The 14,440-nt window shown below is 50.5% G+C and overlaps 1 protein-coding gene across 4 annotated transcripts in view; it reads left to right on the top strand.

Moving 5' to 3' along the window:
* The window catches only part of NBEAL2 (neurobeachin like 2), a 55,050-nt gene that overhangs the window by 20,116 nt on the left and 20,494 nt on the right, over nt 1-14,440 (top strand). For 3 of the 4 annotated variants that reach the window (XM_069959184.1, XM_069959183.1, XM_069959185.1), the window contains exons 2-13: nt 1,093-1,181; nt 2,298-2,450; nt 4,480-4,561; nt 4,637-4,764; nt 4,853-4,935; nt 5,026-5,111; nt 5,922-6,219; nt 7,703-7,809; nt 8,686-8,769; nt 11,703-11,786; nt 12,013-12,111; nt 13,761-14,332. In XM_069959184.1, coding sequence (XP_069815285.1) covers nt 1,093-1,181; nt 2,298-2,450; nt 4,480-4,561; nt 4,637-4,764; nt 4,853-4,935; nt 5,026-5,111; nt 5,922-6,219; nt 7,703-7,809; nt 8,686-8,769; nt 11,703-11,786; nt 12,013-12,111; nt 13,761-14,332 — 1,865 coding nt within the window. The remainder of the gene's footprint in view (nt 1-1,092; nt 1,182-2,297; nt 2,451-4,479; nt 4,562-4,636; nt 4,765-4,852; nt 4,936-5,025; nt 5,112-5,921; nt 6,220-7,702; nt 7,810-8,685; nt 8,770-11,702; nt 11,787-12,012; nt 12,112-13,760; nt 14,333-14,440) is intronic. The other variant, XM_069959186.1, reaches the window with a different exon arrangement.

Raw genomic sequence — 14,440 nt, 5'->3', positions numbered from 1 at the left:
TGTGATTCTTCCTATTCAGTGAAGATGAATTCTGCGAGTGGAAATATGTGACCTTATAATAGAGCTGACGCTGCAGAGTGGGACGTCCCAGATCACAGGGCAGGTCTGTCATGGGGGGGGGTCATTGTGGTCATAAATATACACCCAGCTTTATCAGGGTCCTGAGCAGCCTATCTATGCCGCGGTATATTCCTAGATTTACTAAGCAGATTTATCATGGTGGCCATATTGGTTGTCACTCCGCTTTACCATACAAAAGCTCCAGGTCCTCCCAGCGTCACATGTGAACACGTCTGTACAGTCTTACCACAGATGGATACACCCCCACCACTCATGTGCATCACCTTTAAATATTGCGAAACTCTTTACTGATGAGTCCGCCGCGTCCTGCCGCTCAGTTAACCGTCATCTGTGCAATGGTCATGTACACAGCATAGGAAATCCGTGTGGTGAAATAAGAGCGCAGCTCCGGAGGATTTCCTCCTTGCATCATCCCTCGATGTAACACTTTTACCATTGCCCCCAATTTTTTTTTTGGAGATAACGGAGGGTTAATTTTAATTTTCTGCCGTTGTGACGGCCGGGGGCGAGTGCCTGAGATTTACGCCGTAGGCTTCTCCCTATGATGACGGTTCCTGTGGGAACATCCATAGAGCTTCAAAGCCTCCGCCGTGCTTCAAGGTCAATGCCAGATATACTGTTTTTTTTTTGTGGGGTTATTTTAGCTTTTTTTTATCTTTAGTCACTTCCAAAGCAGCTTTCAAAAACGTCTCTGGAAACTGACAGTAGCTCCTCCCCTTTGTAAGTCTTGTGATATAATACTAAAACTACAACTCCCAGCATAAAAATAGGCGGGACTTCATAGCAAAGGGGCGTGGCTTATGCAGTCCACCACAGTAACTATAGTACATAGACTGTATTGCAGTCATCTGACCTCTTGTCTGTGCACACCTGGTCATTCTGGAGACGGGGAACTATAGGACTATAGTGGCAGTCACCCTGCTTTTCCTGCAGAGGACGGCTCAGGGGATTGCTGTGGATTCTCTGATTCTAGGGGCTTCTTCTAAATCGTTCTTCGCTTTCTCCTTGCAGAAGGACCTGAATTACTTGCAGCAATGGTTGGAGGCTTTCGTCACAAACTTCGAGAAGATCATCACCGTGAACACTCTGGAGCCAAGACGGTACGGAAAGCTGGGTTTTATCTTGTCATTCCGTCCCAGGGACAAGTCACCTGACTGTGTCAGTGTTCTCTGGGATCAATCTAAATTCTCTCCTTTCCTCCTCTTGTAGTGATCTTGAGTTATGTTGTGTCTTAAAGGAAATGTGTCACCTAGATGTTCTTTTACTGATTAGAGTCAGTTAATAAACTTGTTCTTTTATTCTAATCGGTTTCTGTTTTCTGACTGAATTTTTTTTTTATTTCACTTTTTGTACATTGTTATGGGGGCAGCCATCTTGTCTGAGCTCTTTTTCACAGCATTTTGTGACATGCTTTGCAGCCAAGCTCATAGTCATAGACAACAATAGACAGACTCTATTCTGTCTCTGTTTGTACCCTTGATGAATGTGAAACATTACTGAGTGTGCTCTGTGACCCTTAAAGAAGTAATTTCATAGGGAGCTGCTATTGTCTCCTCTATCTACTGGTGTCACATGTTGCTGCAATGCTGTACAGATCACTTTACAGCAGACTCCTCTTATCACAGACACAACAGGAAGTGTCAGCTCAGTTTTTGCCCCAGTGGTGAGAATGAAATCCGATAATCGGCCTATGGAACGGGGCCAGCGATCAGCTGACCAGCAAGCAGACGCCTGCTCATCGGCTGATTTGATCTTTTGTGTGGCCGTAAAATCGTCGTTCTCTGCCGCACATCTATGTTTAAATAAGCTATGGGGGCAGTAACTTTGTATTTAAATGGACCACGTAGCCTGGCCATAAGAGTATAAGAATAAGAGCTGCACTCACTTTTCTGCTGTTACATCATGCCTTATTGTTCAGTCGCCTCCAGAGCTTTACTCACTCTTCTGCGGTTACTTATCCTCCAAAGATGCACTCACTATTCTACTGATCATCATGCCTTATCCTCCAGAGCTGCACTCACTCTTTTGCTGTTACATCATGTCTCATCATTCCCTCACATATAAACTGTCTTCTTAGTTCTTGGATGTTCAGATGCAGGTCACACAGAGCTCCGCTGTTAGGTATAAAAGTATGGTGGAGCCTGAAGTGGCTGATAACAGGGAGCACTACATTGTATTCACTTCCTCAGTACATGATTAAGGATTGTTTCTTCCAGGCCAGAAGACTCTTCCTCGGAGATCCCCGTCTTGCCCCGGGATGTTCTCAAGGTGCTGAGTCAGCAGCTGGGTCTATGTGCGGAGGACATCAATGCGGATGTCAGCCTGAACCAGGCTCTGCTCCTCCTCAAATTCTTCATCATCATCAGCAGGTAGGGGGCCCAGTGCGGTGGTCCCTGGGCTGCAAGGCCCCTATAGCTGTCCTCTCCTAGGAGTGATTTCTTAGTTATATCTGTTCCAGAGAGAACTGGGTGATGTCCATCATGCCGGCCCTAACAGCTGTGGCAGGGTTATCACTCAACTTTCCCAGGCTCCTGTCACAGATCATTGCATTACTAGTGCATTTGTTGTTCAGGACTCTGGGAAAGCTGGGTGACGGTGTTCTTCTGCAAGGCTCTCTTTAATCTCTCATGGTTTTCTGTAAGCGGTACACAGCGTATCTCGGTTATAAATATCTCAGCCGCCTGTGTTGTGTAATGATACAGGAGACGTCGGAGGGGTGACGACTGATTTCTGTGAACCCCCTCCTTTTGCTCGCTGTTAGAGCTCGGGACCCTTCAGTTACCATGGCAACAAAGCCCATCATGGATGCTGGATGCCAGGCTGCTGAGGGGTGAAATTCAGAGCAAGTGTATTTATCCTCCATGATACACCTCGGGCTCTGGATTTAGAGGGGGAGGGCGGGTGGTTTTGTTGTCTAGGGGGTGCAGCTGTCTGGCTTGCTTTTAAAGGAAAGGATACTCTCCGTGGAGGGACAAGCTGCATCCAAACTTCTTAGAGGTCTGTGGCTGCCCCATAAGAAGGCACAATGTACAAAACCTGCCCCATAGCAAGCCACAGCCTACAAAACCTGCCCCATAGCAAGCCACAGCCTACAGAACCTGCTCCACAGGAAGCCACAGCCTACAGAACCTGCTCCACAGGAAGCCACAGCCTACAGAACCAGCCCCATAGCAATCCACAGCCTACAGAACCTGCCCCATAGCAAGCCACAACCTATAGAACCAGCCCCATAGCAAGCCACAGCCTACAGAACCAGCCCCATAGCAAGCTACAGCCTACAGAACCTGCCCCATAGCAAGCCACAACCTATAGAACCAGCCCCATAGCAAGCCACAGCCTACAGAACCAGCCCCATAGCAAGCTACAGCCTACAGAACCTGCCCCATAGCAAGCTACAGCCTACAGAACCTGCCCCATAGCAAGCCACAGCCTACAGAACCAGCCCCATAGCAAGCTACAGCCTACAGAACCTGCCCCATAGCAAGCTACAGCCTACAGAACCTGCCCCATAGCAAGCCACAACCTATAGAACCAGCCCCATAGCAATCCACAGCCTACAGAACCTGCCCCATAGCAAGCTACAGCCTACAGAACCTGCCCCATAGCAAGCTACAGCCTACAGAACCTGCCCCATAGCAAGCCACAGCCTATAGAACCAGCCCCATAGCAAGCTACAGCCTACAGAACCTGCCCCATAGCAAGCCACAGCCTACAGAACCTGCCCCATAGCAAGCCACAGCCTACAGAACCTGCCCCATAGCACGCCACAGCCTACAGAACCTGCCCCATAGCAAGCCACAGCCTACAGAACCTGCCCCATAGCAAGCCACAGCCTATAGAACCAGCCCCATAGCAAGCTACAGCCTACAGAACCTGCCCCATAGCAAGCCACAGCCTACAGAACCTGCCCCATAGCAAGCCACAGCCTACAGAACGTGTCCCATAGCAAGCCACAGCCTACAGAACGTGTCCCATAGCAAGCCACAGCCTACAGAACCTGCCCCATAGCAAGCCACAGCCTACAAAACCTGCCCCATAGCACGCCACAGCCTACAGAACCTGCCCCATAGCAAGCCACAGCCTACAGAACCTGCCCCATAGCAAGCCACAGCCTACAGAACCTGCCCCATAGCAAGCCACAGCCTACAGAACCTGCCCCATAGCAAGCCACAGCCTACAGAACCTGCCCCATAGCAAGCCTCAGCCTAGAGAACCAGCTCCTCAGGAAGCCACAATCTACAGAACTTGCCCCATAGGAAGCCACAATGTACAAAACCTGCCCCGTAGGAAGCCACAGCCCACAGCATAGCAAGTGGAGGCCCCTTTATTATTTCTCAGCCCCGGTGGTGTTTTTTGTAGTAGCCGCCATGTTTTCTACTGACACCATATTTCTTGCAGGAATTTGGAGAATGTGGAGAAGGAGAGGACGCCGGTTTTCGTGTGTGAGGTTATCCACCTGTTAACGGCGGCCACCATCAAGGTAAAAACTTCAGCTTCTGGATTTTTTTAGGTTTTTGATTCATCAGAATAAAGTCACTGATTTTTCTCCCCACAGTTAAAAAGCGCGCTCCGTGAAGAGGAGGGAGAGCAGCGATCCCTGACCGAGAGCGTCGCTGTCTACGCCCTGCACCTGTGCGAATGTCTCTTCGACCCGTACCAGACATGGAGGCGGCAGCTGGGGGGGTGGGTGATGAGCCGCACACTAAATACTGGAACCATTCCCTAGAATCGCCATTTACTTCTCTTTATGAATATTTTATTGTTTTCCTAGGGAAATTGTGAGCGCAAAAGAAAAGAGTAAATATAAGTTCTCGCCGGCTGCTCTGCCGCAGGAGTTCTGCACCTTTTTTCATGGTAAGAGAGGTATTATAGTGTTATAATTTCGTAATTTTGTCCGTATATATATATATATATGTTAAATTTTATATTTTTTTTTTCTTGCAGATGCTTTTCACAATGGAGAGAATCTTCCGGAATTGGTCAAATTACGCCTGGTCCATCTCTTCGGAGCTATCATCACTGGCTCTAAGGTGAGGAACTTTCATGTTGTCTGTATTGTATGAAGCCTTGTCTGAGGAGCTCACAATTATTACTGGTGCCATGTTACTGGTGCAATAACTTCCTTCTGCCATCGTAATTTGGAAGATTGGCTACCAATAGGAGTTACATTAGGTCTTTAAGCCAATGAGAGAATGTTGTCTTGTTGCCCATAGCAACTTTCATTTTCTATCTTACATTGGAAAACTGATGACTGGTTGCTATGGGTGACAGTATTCAGAAACTGAAAGGAAAAGGCTGGTTGCTATGGGCAATAAGGCTTTGACATTGCTAACCCAACAATGCTTGGTTGTCACACCGCCATGTTTTGTGGTCACACATTGGCCACCGTCTTTGGTCGTTACTAGGTACAGATGGTGATCACAGGAGTCCCGTGGTGGAATCCCCCCGCAGTGTAATGCTTTAAAGGGGGATCTAAGGCGGACAGCTCCTTTACCTATATCCCCTGTATACTGTATGTCTGTCTGGCGTCGCGACTCTGATAATAATACACATAGAAATCCCCTTTCTTACAGTTTGTGGTGATTTTGAGCTCAGGAATCAGTGAAATCCCCGCAGCGTCTGGAAATAAATCGTCCCTGGGGAGCACGGCGTCTGATAAAATCCCCTCTGCCTGTACTGACACATTGTAACGACGCTGCTCCCTCACTATCAGGGGTTAATTACAGTCAGATAGACAATCGGTAGTATCGCGCCCCCTGCATCTTCTAATCACTTGGGCAATGGGCTTGTTTGCTGCTTTGTGTCATGTGACCTGACGGCCCGTGTTGTTTATGTTACAGGTGAACGCGCTGCTCCTTATCACTCCAGCCTCGGTGGACGTGCTGATGCTGGTCCTGCAGAGCTGGTGCGGTGGTCCGGAGCGAGACCCCCGGGTGCTGCAGCTGGCGCTGGACTGCCTCATCTCCATGATCCACATCCTGCACGGCAGCAGCCCCGGCCAGAGGAGGGTGGAGATCAGACACATCCTGGACTCTTACTTCAAGGTCCTGAACTGCGACCGGCCCCTGTACTCCGCTGAGAGGGTTCCTGGGCCACATTGGGAGGAGGGACTGCTGGCTCTGCGCATCAACATGCTACGTATGTAATGGCTACCAGGGCAGAGGATGTCAGAGTATTAACTACACATATTTCCTTTGGGATCCATGGAAAGCTGGGTGACTGCACATAGGATCTCAACTAGTAATGAATAACAATCATATCTGCCATTCATTCCCTGGGAAATCTGCAGAGTGGCTGCAGTTTTATTATGCACATCAGAGGTGACCTAGATACCTGCACTAATCCTGGTTCCTCAGATGCTTGCACTTCAGAAGTTCCAGTTCCTTACAGTGGTCACCGTTGCTCTGATGTCTGCACTGGAAAGGTCACAGTTCCTCAGACTCTTGCACTGCACAGGTCACTGCTTTTCAGACACTTACACTGCAGAGGTTGCGGTTTCTCAGACACTTGCATTGCAGAGGTGACAGTTCCTCAGACACTCACACTGCGGAGGTCACAGTTCCTCAGACATTCGCACTGCACAGGTCACGGTTCCTCAGACACTTGCACTGCGGAGGTCACAGTTACTCAGACACTTGCACTGCGGAGGTCACAGTTACTCAGACACTTGCACTGCGGAGGTCACAGTTCCTCAGACACTCGCACTGCACAGGTCACAGTTCCTCAGACACTCGCACTGCACAGGTCACAGTTACTCAGACACTTGCACTGCGGAGGTCACAGTTCCTCAGACATTCGCACTGCACAGGTCACAGTTCCTCAGACACTCGGACTGCACAGGTCACAGTTCCTTAGACACTCGCACTGCACAGATCACAGTTCCTTAGACACTCGCACTGCACAGGTCACAGTTCCTCAGACACTCGCACTGCACAGGTCACAGTTCCTCAGACATTCGCTTTGCACAGGTCACAGTTCCTTAGACACTCGCACTGCACAGGTCACAGTTCCTCAGACACTCGCACTGCACAGGTCACAGTTCCTCAGACACTCGCACTGCACAGGTCACAGTTCCTCAGACACTCGCACTGCACAGGTCACAGTTCCTCAGACACTCGCACTGCACAGGTCACAGTTCCTCAGACACTCGCACTGCACAGGTCACAGTTCCTCAGACACTCGCACTGCACAGGTCACAGTTCCTCAGACACTCGCACTGCACAGGTCACAGTTCCTCAGACACTCGCACTGCACAGGTCACAGTTCCTCAGACACTCGCACTGCACAGGTCACAGTTCCTCAGACACTCGCACTGCACAGGTCACAGTTCCTCAGACACTCGCACTGCACAGGTCACAGTTCCTCAGACACTCGCACTGCACAGGTCACAGTTCCTCAGACACTCGCACTGCACAGGTCACAGTTCCTCAGACACTCGCACTGCACAGGTCACAGTTCCTCAGACACTCGCACTGCACAGGTCACAGTTCCTCAGACACTCGCACTGCACAGGTCACAGTTCCTCAGACACTCGCACTGCACAGGTCACAGTTCCTCAGACACTCGCACTGCACAGGTCACAGTTCGTCAGACTTTGACTTCTTCCCTACTTTATTTTTAGGCGCCATTCCTCTGATGCTGGACTGCAGTGACCGGCCTGTCCTACAAGCGATATTTCTCAGCAATAACTGCTTTGAGCACATCATACGTCTGATCCAGAACAGCAAGGTAGGATCTGCACTGAGGTCAGAAACTCCAGAAGTTCATAAAGTGTATTAGAGAATCCTGAAATCCTGCAGCTGCACTTCTGGAGAATGGAGCCTGATGGTCTTTATGTTAGAGCGCGTCGTAAAATGAAACTGATACATTAGGGAATTGCTGTGTTAGTGGTTCCCTAATGTTATTTTGTCTTGCAGCCGTGTAGCTGTGAAGCTGAGGGGGTCTGGATACCCCAATGTACCTCCCAGAATATATATCAGCAAAGCATAGACTGCAGTATACTGTGTGCAGCTCCTGGTGTATGTGTCTTGTTATATCCCTGCCCCTGTGTTGTGTCCTGCAGCCTAATTCCTAATTGTCTTTCCGTGGTCCTCCACCATTGTCCTTCATTTATGTCCTGGTCCTCCTCCATTGTCCTCTATCTTTCTTCTGGTCCTCCACCATTGTTCTTCATTTATGTCCTGATCCTCCACCATTGTGCTTCATTTATGTCCTGGTCCTCCTCCATTGTCTTCTATCTTTCTTCTGGTCCTCCACCATTGTCCTCTATCCTTCTTCTGGTCCTCCACCTTTGTCCTTCATTTATGTCCTGGTTCTCCACCATTGTCCTTCATTCATGTCCTGGTCCTCCTCCATTGTCCTCCACCATTGTCCTCCATCCTTCTTCTGGTTCTCCACCTTTGCTGTTCTTTATCCTTCGTCTGGTCCTCCACCTTTGTTTTTCATCCTTCTTTTGGTCCCCTACCTCCATCCTCTAACCTTTCCCTGATCTTCTGTGTGCCGCCCTGTTGTGTCCAGTGCTCCGACACCCATCCATCATACTCCATGTTGCGCCTTCTCCTCCCATATTACTAACAGCTGTTTGTGCATGTGACCTCTCTACAGCTTTATTTGAGCAGCGGTCACCGGCCAGAGGAGAGTGGGAGTGATCTGACCACTCAGCTGCTGACCGAGCCCGATATCATGAAGGTATTACAGGGTCATTGAGCTTGTGGCCCCCAGCAAACTGTTGTCTTGTGCTACGTTGCTTTCTGCTAATCCCTCCTCATTGTTGGTGTGCTGTCAGTAGGGGGCGCAGTCTGTAAAGTTCCTCTATGAGAGATAACCAGTTACTCATAAGATCATGTTCTGTTGCTGGTCAAGATATGAAGAATGTATCCCCCTAAAAGACATGAGGTTGCTGCCCCCAATACACAGTTGCATGATCGTAGCCAAATATACACAGTCACATGGTCCCTGCCCCCAATATGCAGTCACATGGTCATAATCATATAGTCATCATATGGACAGGTCCACTCTGTTTGAGGTTGGTTAGAAAGCTGCACCTAGCAGATCTAGGGGGAGGCTCCTCCTCTGCTGTTAGCTCCACCCCTGATTTGGATGTCCTGTCCCTCTTTTGCCTTGGACTTCCACCTCTTTTCTCCCTGCAAGCTCCTCCCCCTCCTATACCTGTGGCCCCTCCCCCTTTTAGACCTGCTGGATCCTCTCCTTAAAGACGTGCAGGCTCCTCCTCCTATGACTGCCCCTCCCCCTTATAGACCTGATAGCCCCTCCCCTAATAGACCTGCAGGGTCCTCCTCTTATCACTGTGGGCTTCTCCCCTTTTGACTTTAGAAATCCGGGCAAAAAAATGGCGCATGCCAATAATCAGCTCTGCACATTTCTATTAGGGGTTTATTAGCCCCGCTTCTTATAAGTCTCCTCCCACAACCAGTATCTAAGACCAAAGGTATCTGATGCATGTGACATGCTCCATAATATCCAGACAGCTACGACATAGAGACTGCACAGGAGAGACCACAGACAGCTATGAGACTGCACAGAAGAGACCACAGACAGCTATGAGACTGCACAGAAGAGACCACAGACAGCTATGAGACTGCACAGAAGAGACCACAGACAGCTATGAGACTGCACAGGAGAGACCACAGACAACTATGAAATATAGACTGCACAGGAGAGATCACAGACAGCTATGAGAGAGAGACTGCACAGGAGAGACCACAGACAGCTATGAGACTGCACAGAAGATACCACAGACGGCTATGAGACTGCACAGAAGAGACCACAGACAGCTATGAGACTGCACAGAAGAGACCACAGACAGCTATGAGACTGCACAGGAGAGACCACAGACAGCTATGAGACTGCACAGAAGAGACCACAGACAGCTATGAGACTGCACAGAAGATACCACAGACGGCTATGAGACTGCACAGAAGAGACCACAGACAGCTATGAGACTGCACAGAAGAGACCACAGACAGCTATGAGACTGCACAGGAGAGACCACAGACAGCTATGAAATATAGACTGCACAGGAGAGATCACAGACAACTATGAGAGAGAGACTGCAAAGGAGAGACCACAGACAGCTATGAGATAGAGACTGCACAAGGAAGACCATAGACAGCTATGAGACTGCACAATACAGACTATAGGCAGCTATGAGAAAGAGAATGCACAGGAAAGACCATAGACAGCTATGGGAGAGATAGACTGCACAGGAGAGACCACAGACAGCAAGGAGAGACCACAGACAGCAATGAGAGAGACTGCACAGGAGAGACCACAGACAGCAATTAGAGAGAATGCACAGGAAAGACCATAGACAGCTATGGGAGAGAGAGACTGCACAGGAGAGACCACAGACAGCAATGAGAGACTGCACAGGAGAGACCACAGACAGCAATGAGAGAGACTGCACAGGAGAGACCACAGACAGCAATGAGAGAGAGAGAGACTGCACAGGAGAGACCACAGACAGCAATGAGAGAGAGAGACTGCACAGGAGAGACCACAGACAGCTATGAGAAAGAGAATGCACGGGAGAGACCATAGACAGCTATGAGAGAAGCTGCACAGAGGAGACAATAGATAGCTATGAGATAGATACCACACAATAGTGACCACAGACAGCTGTGAGATAGAGAAAGTACAGGAGACAATAGACAGCGATGAGAGAAGCTGCACAGGAGAGACCATAGATAGCTATGAAACTGCACAGGGGAGACCATAGATAGCCGAGGGTATAGTAGAGACTTCACAGAAGATGCTTGAGCTTTTTACAGGAGATGGTGGGAGTTGTGCTCTCTGGAGATCTGTCTCAGCCCTGCAGTCTAGCCTGCTGCATGTGAGGAAGATCTGCAGCAGGAACATATCTGTCCCTTGGGGGTAAATATCCATGGCAGCAGATGTGCCCCTCATCCCTGTGTGTCCCCAGACTCCAGATCTGTTTGTATACAATATATACAGAGTCCACCTGTGATCTAAGACGCGTCTGGTAATGTTGGGTTTCCGCTGGATGCAGTCAGCCCTCTAGTTTCCATTCAGCTCAGAGCTGATTGCATCTGTCTACATGAGGTCACTTGTTCTGTGTAGGAGCGCCCCCTAGTGATTGCATCTGTCTGTAGATGAGGCTTCCTGTGGCTGGGGTCACTTGTTCTGTGTAGGAGCGCCCCCTAGTGATTGCATCTGTCTGTAGATGAGGCTTCCTGTGGCTGGGGTCACTTGTCCTGTGTAGCAGCATCCCCTAGTGACAAGGCTTCCTGTGGCCGGGGTCACTTGTCCTGTGTAGAAGCGCCCCCTAGTGATAGGATCTGTGTAAGGCTTCCTGTGGCTGGGGTCACTTGTCCTGTGTAGCAGCATCCCCTAGTGACAAGGCTTCCTGTGGCCGGGGTCACTTGTCCTGTGTAGAAGCGCCCCCTAGTGATAGGATCTGGATAAGGCTTCCTGTGGCCGGAGTCACTTGTCCTGTGTAGCAGTGCCCCCTTTAGATCTGGTGGTGGTTGTGTCCTGTTGTGATTTTTCCATGGAATCATCTTGGTGCTGTCGCTGTGTTGTGATTGGACGTTGTAGTGATTGTTGTAGCGCTCATCTGTCTCATCTGTTTTATCGTCCAGGTAATCGACAGCGATTCGGACGCCATTACCGTTAACGCCATCGGTGTCCTGACCTCCATCATGAGGAATTCTCCTTCTGCCAAAGTAAGTGATTGAGATTCTTTTCTGTAAGAGCAGGGTTGAACCCAGGGAACCCCCACTATTGTCCTGATGCTGGGACTCCCCACCATTCAGCGGGGACCTTCCACTATTGTCTTGCATTATGGACCCCCCTCTGGAAGCCCATGGAAGCTATAGCACCACCTGGGATGGTTTCCCTGTAGGACATTGCTGTACAATATAACTTTCTGCTTTTCTTCTCTTGCCTTAGGAGGTGTTCAAGGAGCGGATTGGATATCCCCATCTGTACGAGGTCCTGAAGAGCCGCAGCCAGCCCACCAAGCGACTTCTCCAGCAGCTGCTCAACATGGTGGGGACTGAGCCTGCACTGGATCATATACCTATTAGAGGGGTCTGGGGGAGGACAGAGGAGTCTGGAGGGAGGGGGGAAGGAGCATGGAGGAGGACAGAGGAGTCTGGAGGGAGGGGGTGAAGGAGCATGGAGGAGGACAGGGGAGTCTGGAGGGAGGGGGTGAAGGAGCATGGAGGAGGACAGAGGAGTCTGGAGGGAGGGGGAAGGAGCATGGAGGAGGACAGAGGAGTCTGGAGGGAGGGGGAAGGAGCATGGAGGAGGACAGAGGAGTCTGGAGGGAGGGGGAAGGAGCATGGAGGAGGACAGAGGAGTCTGGAGGGAGGGGGAAGGAGTCTGGAGGGGGGGAGGAGCATGGAGGAGGACAGAGGAGTCTGGAGGGAGGGGGAAGGAGCTAGGAGGAGGACAGAGGAGTCTGGAGGGAGGGGGGAAGGAGCTTGGAGGAGGACAGAGGAGTCTGGAGGGTAGGGGAAGGAGCATGGAGGAGGACAGAGGAGTCTGGAGGGAGGGGGAAGGAGCATGGAGGAGGACAGAGGAGTCTGGAGGGGGGAGGAGCATGGAGGAGGACAGAGGAGTCTGTAAGTGGGGGTAGCATGGAGGAGGAAAGAGGAGTCTGGAGGGAGGGGGGAAGGAGCATGGAAGAGGACAGAGGAGTCTGGAGGGAGGGGGGAAGGAGCATGGAGGAGGACAGAGGAGTCTGGAGGGAGGGGGAAGGAGCATGGAGGAGGACAGAGGAGTCTGGAGGGTAGGGGAAGGAGCATGAAGGAGGACAGAGGAGTCTGGAGGGTAGGGGAAGGAGCATGGAGGAGGACAGAGGAGTCTGGAGGGTAGGGGAAGGAGCATGGAGGAGGACAGAGGAGTCTGTAAGTGGGGGGAGCATGGAGGAGGACAGAGGAGTCTGGAGGGGGGAAGGAGCATGGAGGAGGACAGAGGAGTCTGGAGGGAGGGGGGAAGGAGCATGGAGGAGGACAGAGGAGTCTGGAGGGAGGGGGGAAGGAGCATGGAGGAGGACAGAGGAGTCTGGAGGGTAGGGGAAGGAGCATGGAGGAGGACAGAGGAGTCTGGAGGCAGGGGAGAAGGAGCATGGAGGAGGACAGAGGAGTCTGGAGGGAGGGGGGAGGGAGCATGGAGGAGGACAGAGGAGTCTGGAGGGAGGGGGAAGGAGTATGGAGGACAGTAGAGTCTAAAGGGAAGGGTACAAAGTGGTTTGGGGGGGACTTTGGAGGGAGGAGTTTGGAGGAGGATTATCGATTAAACTTTAATAGGTTAGTTCACAAAAAAAAATTCTTTCACATTAACTAGTCCAAGCAAGTTCCAGAGATTTGTAATTTACTTCTATAAAAAAAAGTCAAGTCTTCCAGTACTTATCAGCTGCTGTATGTCCTGCATGAAGTGGTCTATTCTTTCTAGTCTGGAGAGCAGAGAGCACTCTCACACATGGGAAAGAAAACACCATTTCCTTCAGGACATACAGCAGCTGATAGGTACTGAAAGGCTAGAGATTTTTTAATAAAAGTAAATTACAAATCTCTGGCACTTGGTGGGACTAGTATATTTGAAGGAAAAAAAGAAGGGGACTTCCTCTACTGTACCACCAGAATTTACCCTGATAACAAAATAACCATATTGTACAACTCTGCCCTCTACAGGCTGTGGAAGGTCCTTACAACGCTCATCCCATGAACTGCATTCAGAATGAGCAGCCGCTGCTGATCTTGGTCCAGTGGATCCCGGATCTTTCTCCCAGACATCTCCAGATCTTGGTCTCGGAGTGGCTGAACCAGATCTGTGACTCCACACTGGGTAACCGCATGACGTGTGTGCAGGCAGGGATGGTGGCGCACATCCTGATGGCTCTAGGCAGTGACAGGGAGCTGGATGCAAAGTGCGCAGAGAACCTTATCCACCTCCTGCAGGTTTTAGGGCGACTTTCAATCAGACCCAACGAGCTGCGGGACCTGATTCGCCTCCTCAGGGTGAAGAGCGGCACTGCCCATCCATATGCCACGCAGGTGATTCGGGCTCTGTCTGCCATGGCCAGGAAGGATGGGCCAAATAGGGCACTGCAGTATTTTGACTTGACCCCCAGTATGTCTGGTATTATGGTGCCAACCATGCAGAAGTGGCCTGGTGCCGGCTTTGCCTTCCACGCCTGGATCTGTCTGAACGACGACGTCAAGGAAGAGTGTCAGATGGGAAGAAGACGCAAGCAGCTGTACAGGTGAGGGGCCCTGTTATAGAAGGGCAGAGATCCTTGTGGTCTCTGTGGCTTTCACAATCTCTGCTTGCTGTTAGTGCACAATAGCATTATTTCCCAGGACAGGACAAG

Source organism: Dendropsophus ebraccatus, chromosome 2 (assembly GCF_027789765.1).
Source record: "Dendropsophus ebraccatus isolate aDenEbr1 chromosome 2, aDenEbr1.pat, whole genome shotgun sequence".
In the NCBI taxonomy this organism is placed as follows: domain Eukaryota; kingdom Metazoa; phylum Chordata; class Amphibia; order Anura; family Hylidae; genus Dendropsophus; species Dendropsophus ebraccatus.
The sequence above is the reverse complement of the archived record's forward strand: the minus strand, read 5'-3'. Positions and strand labels throughout refer to the sequence as shown.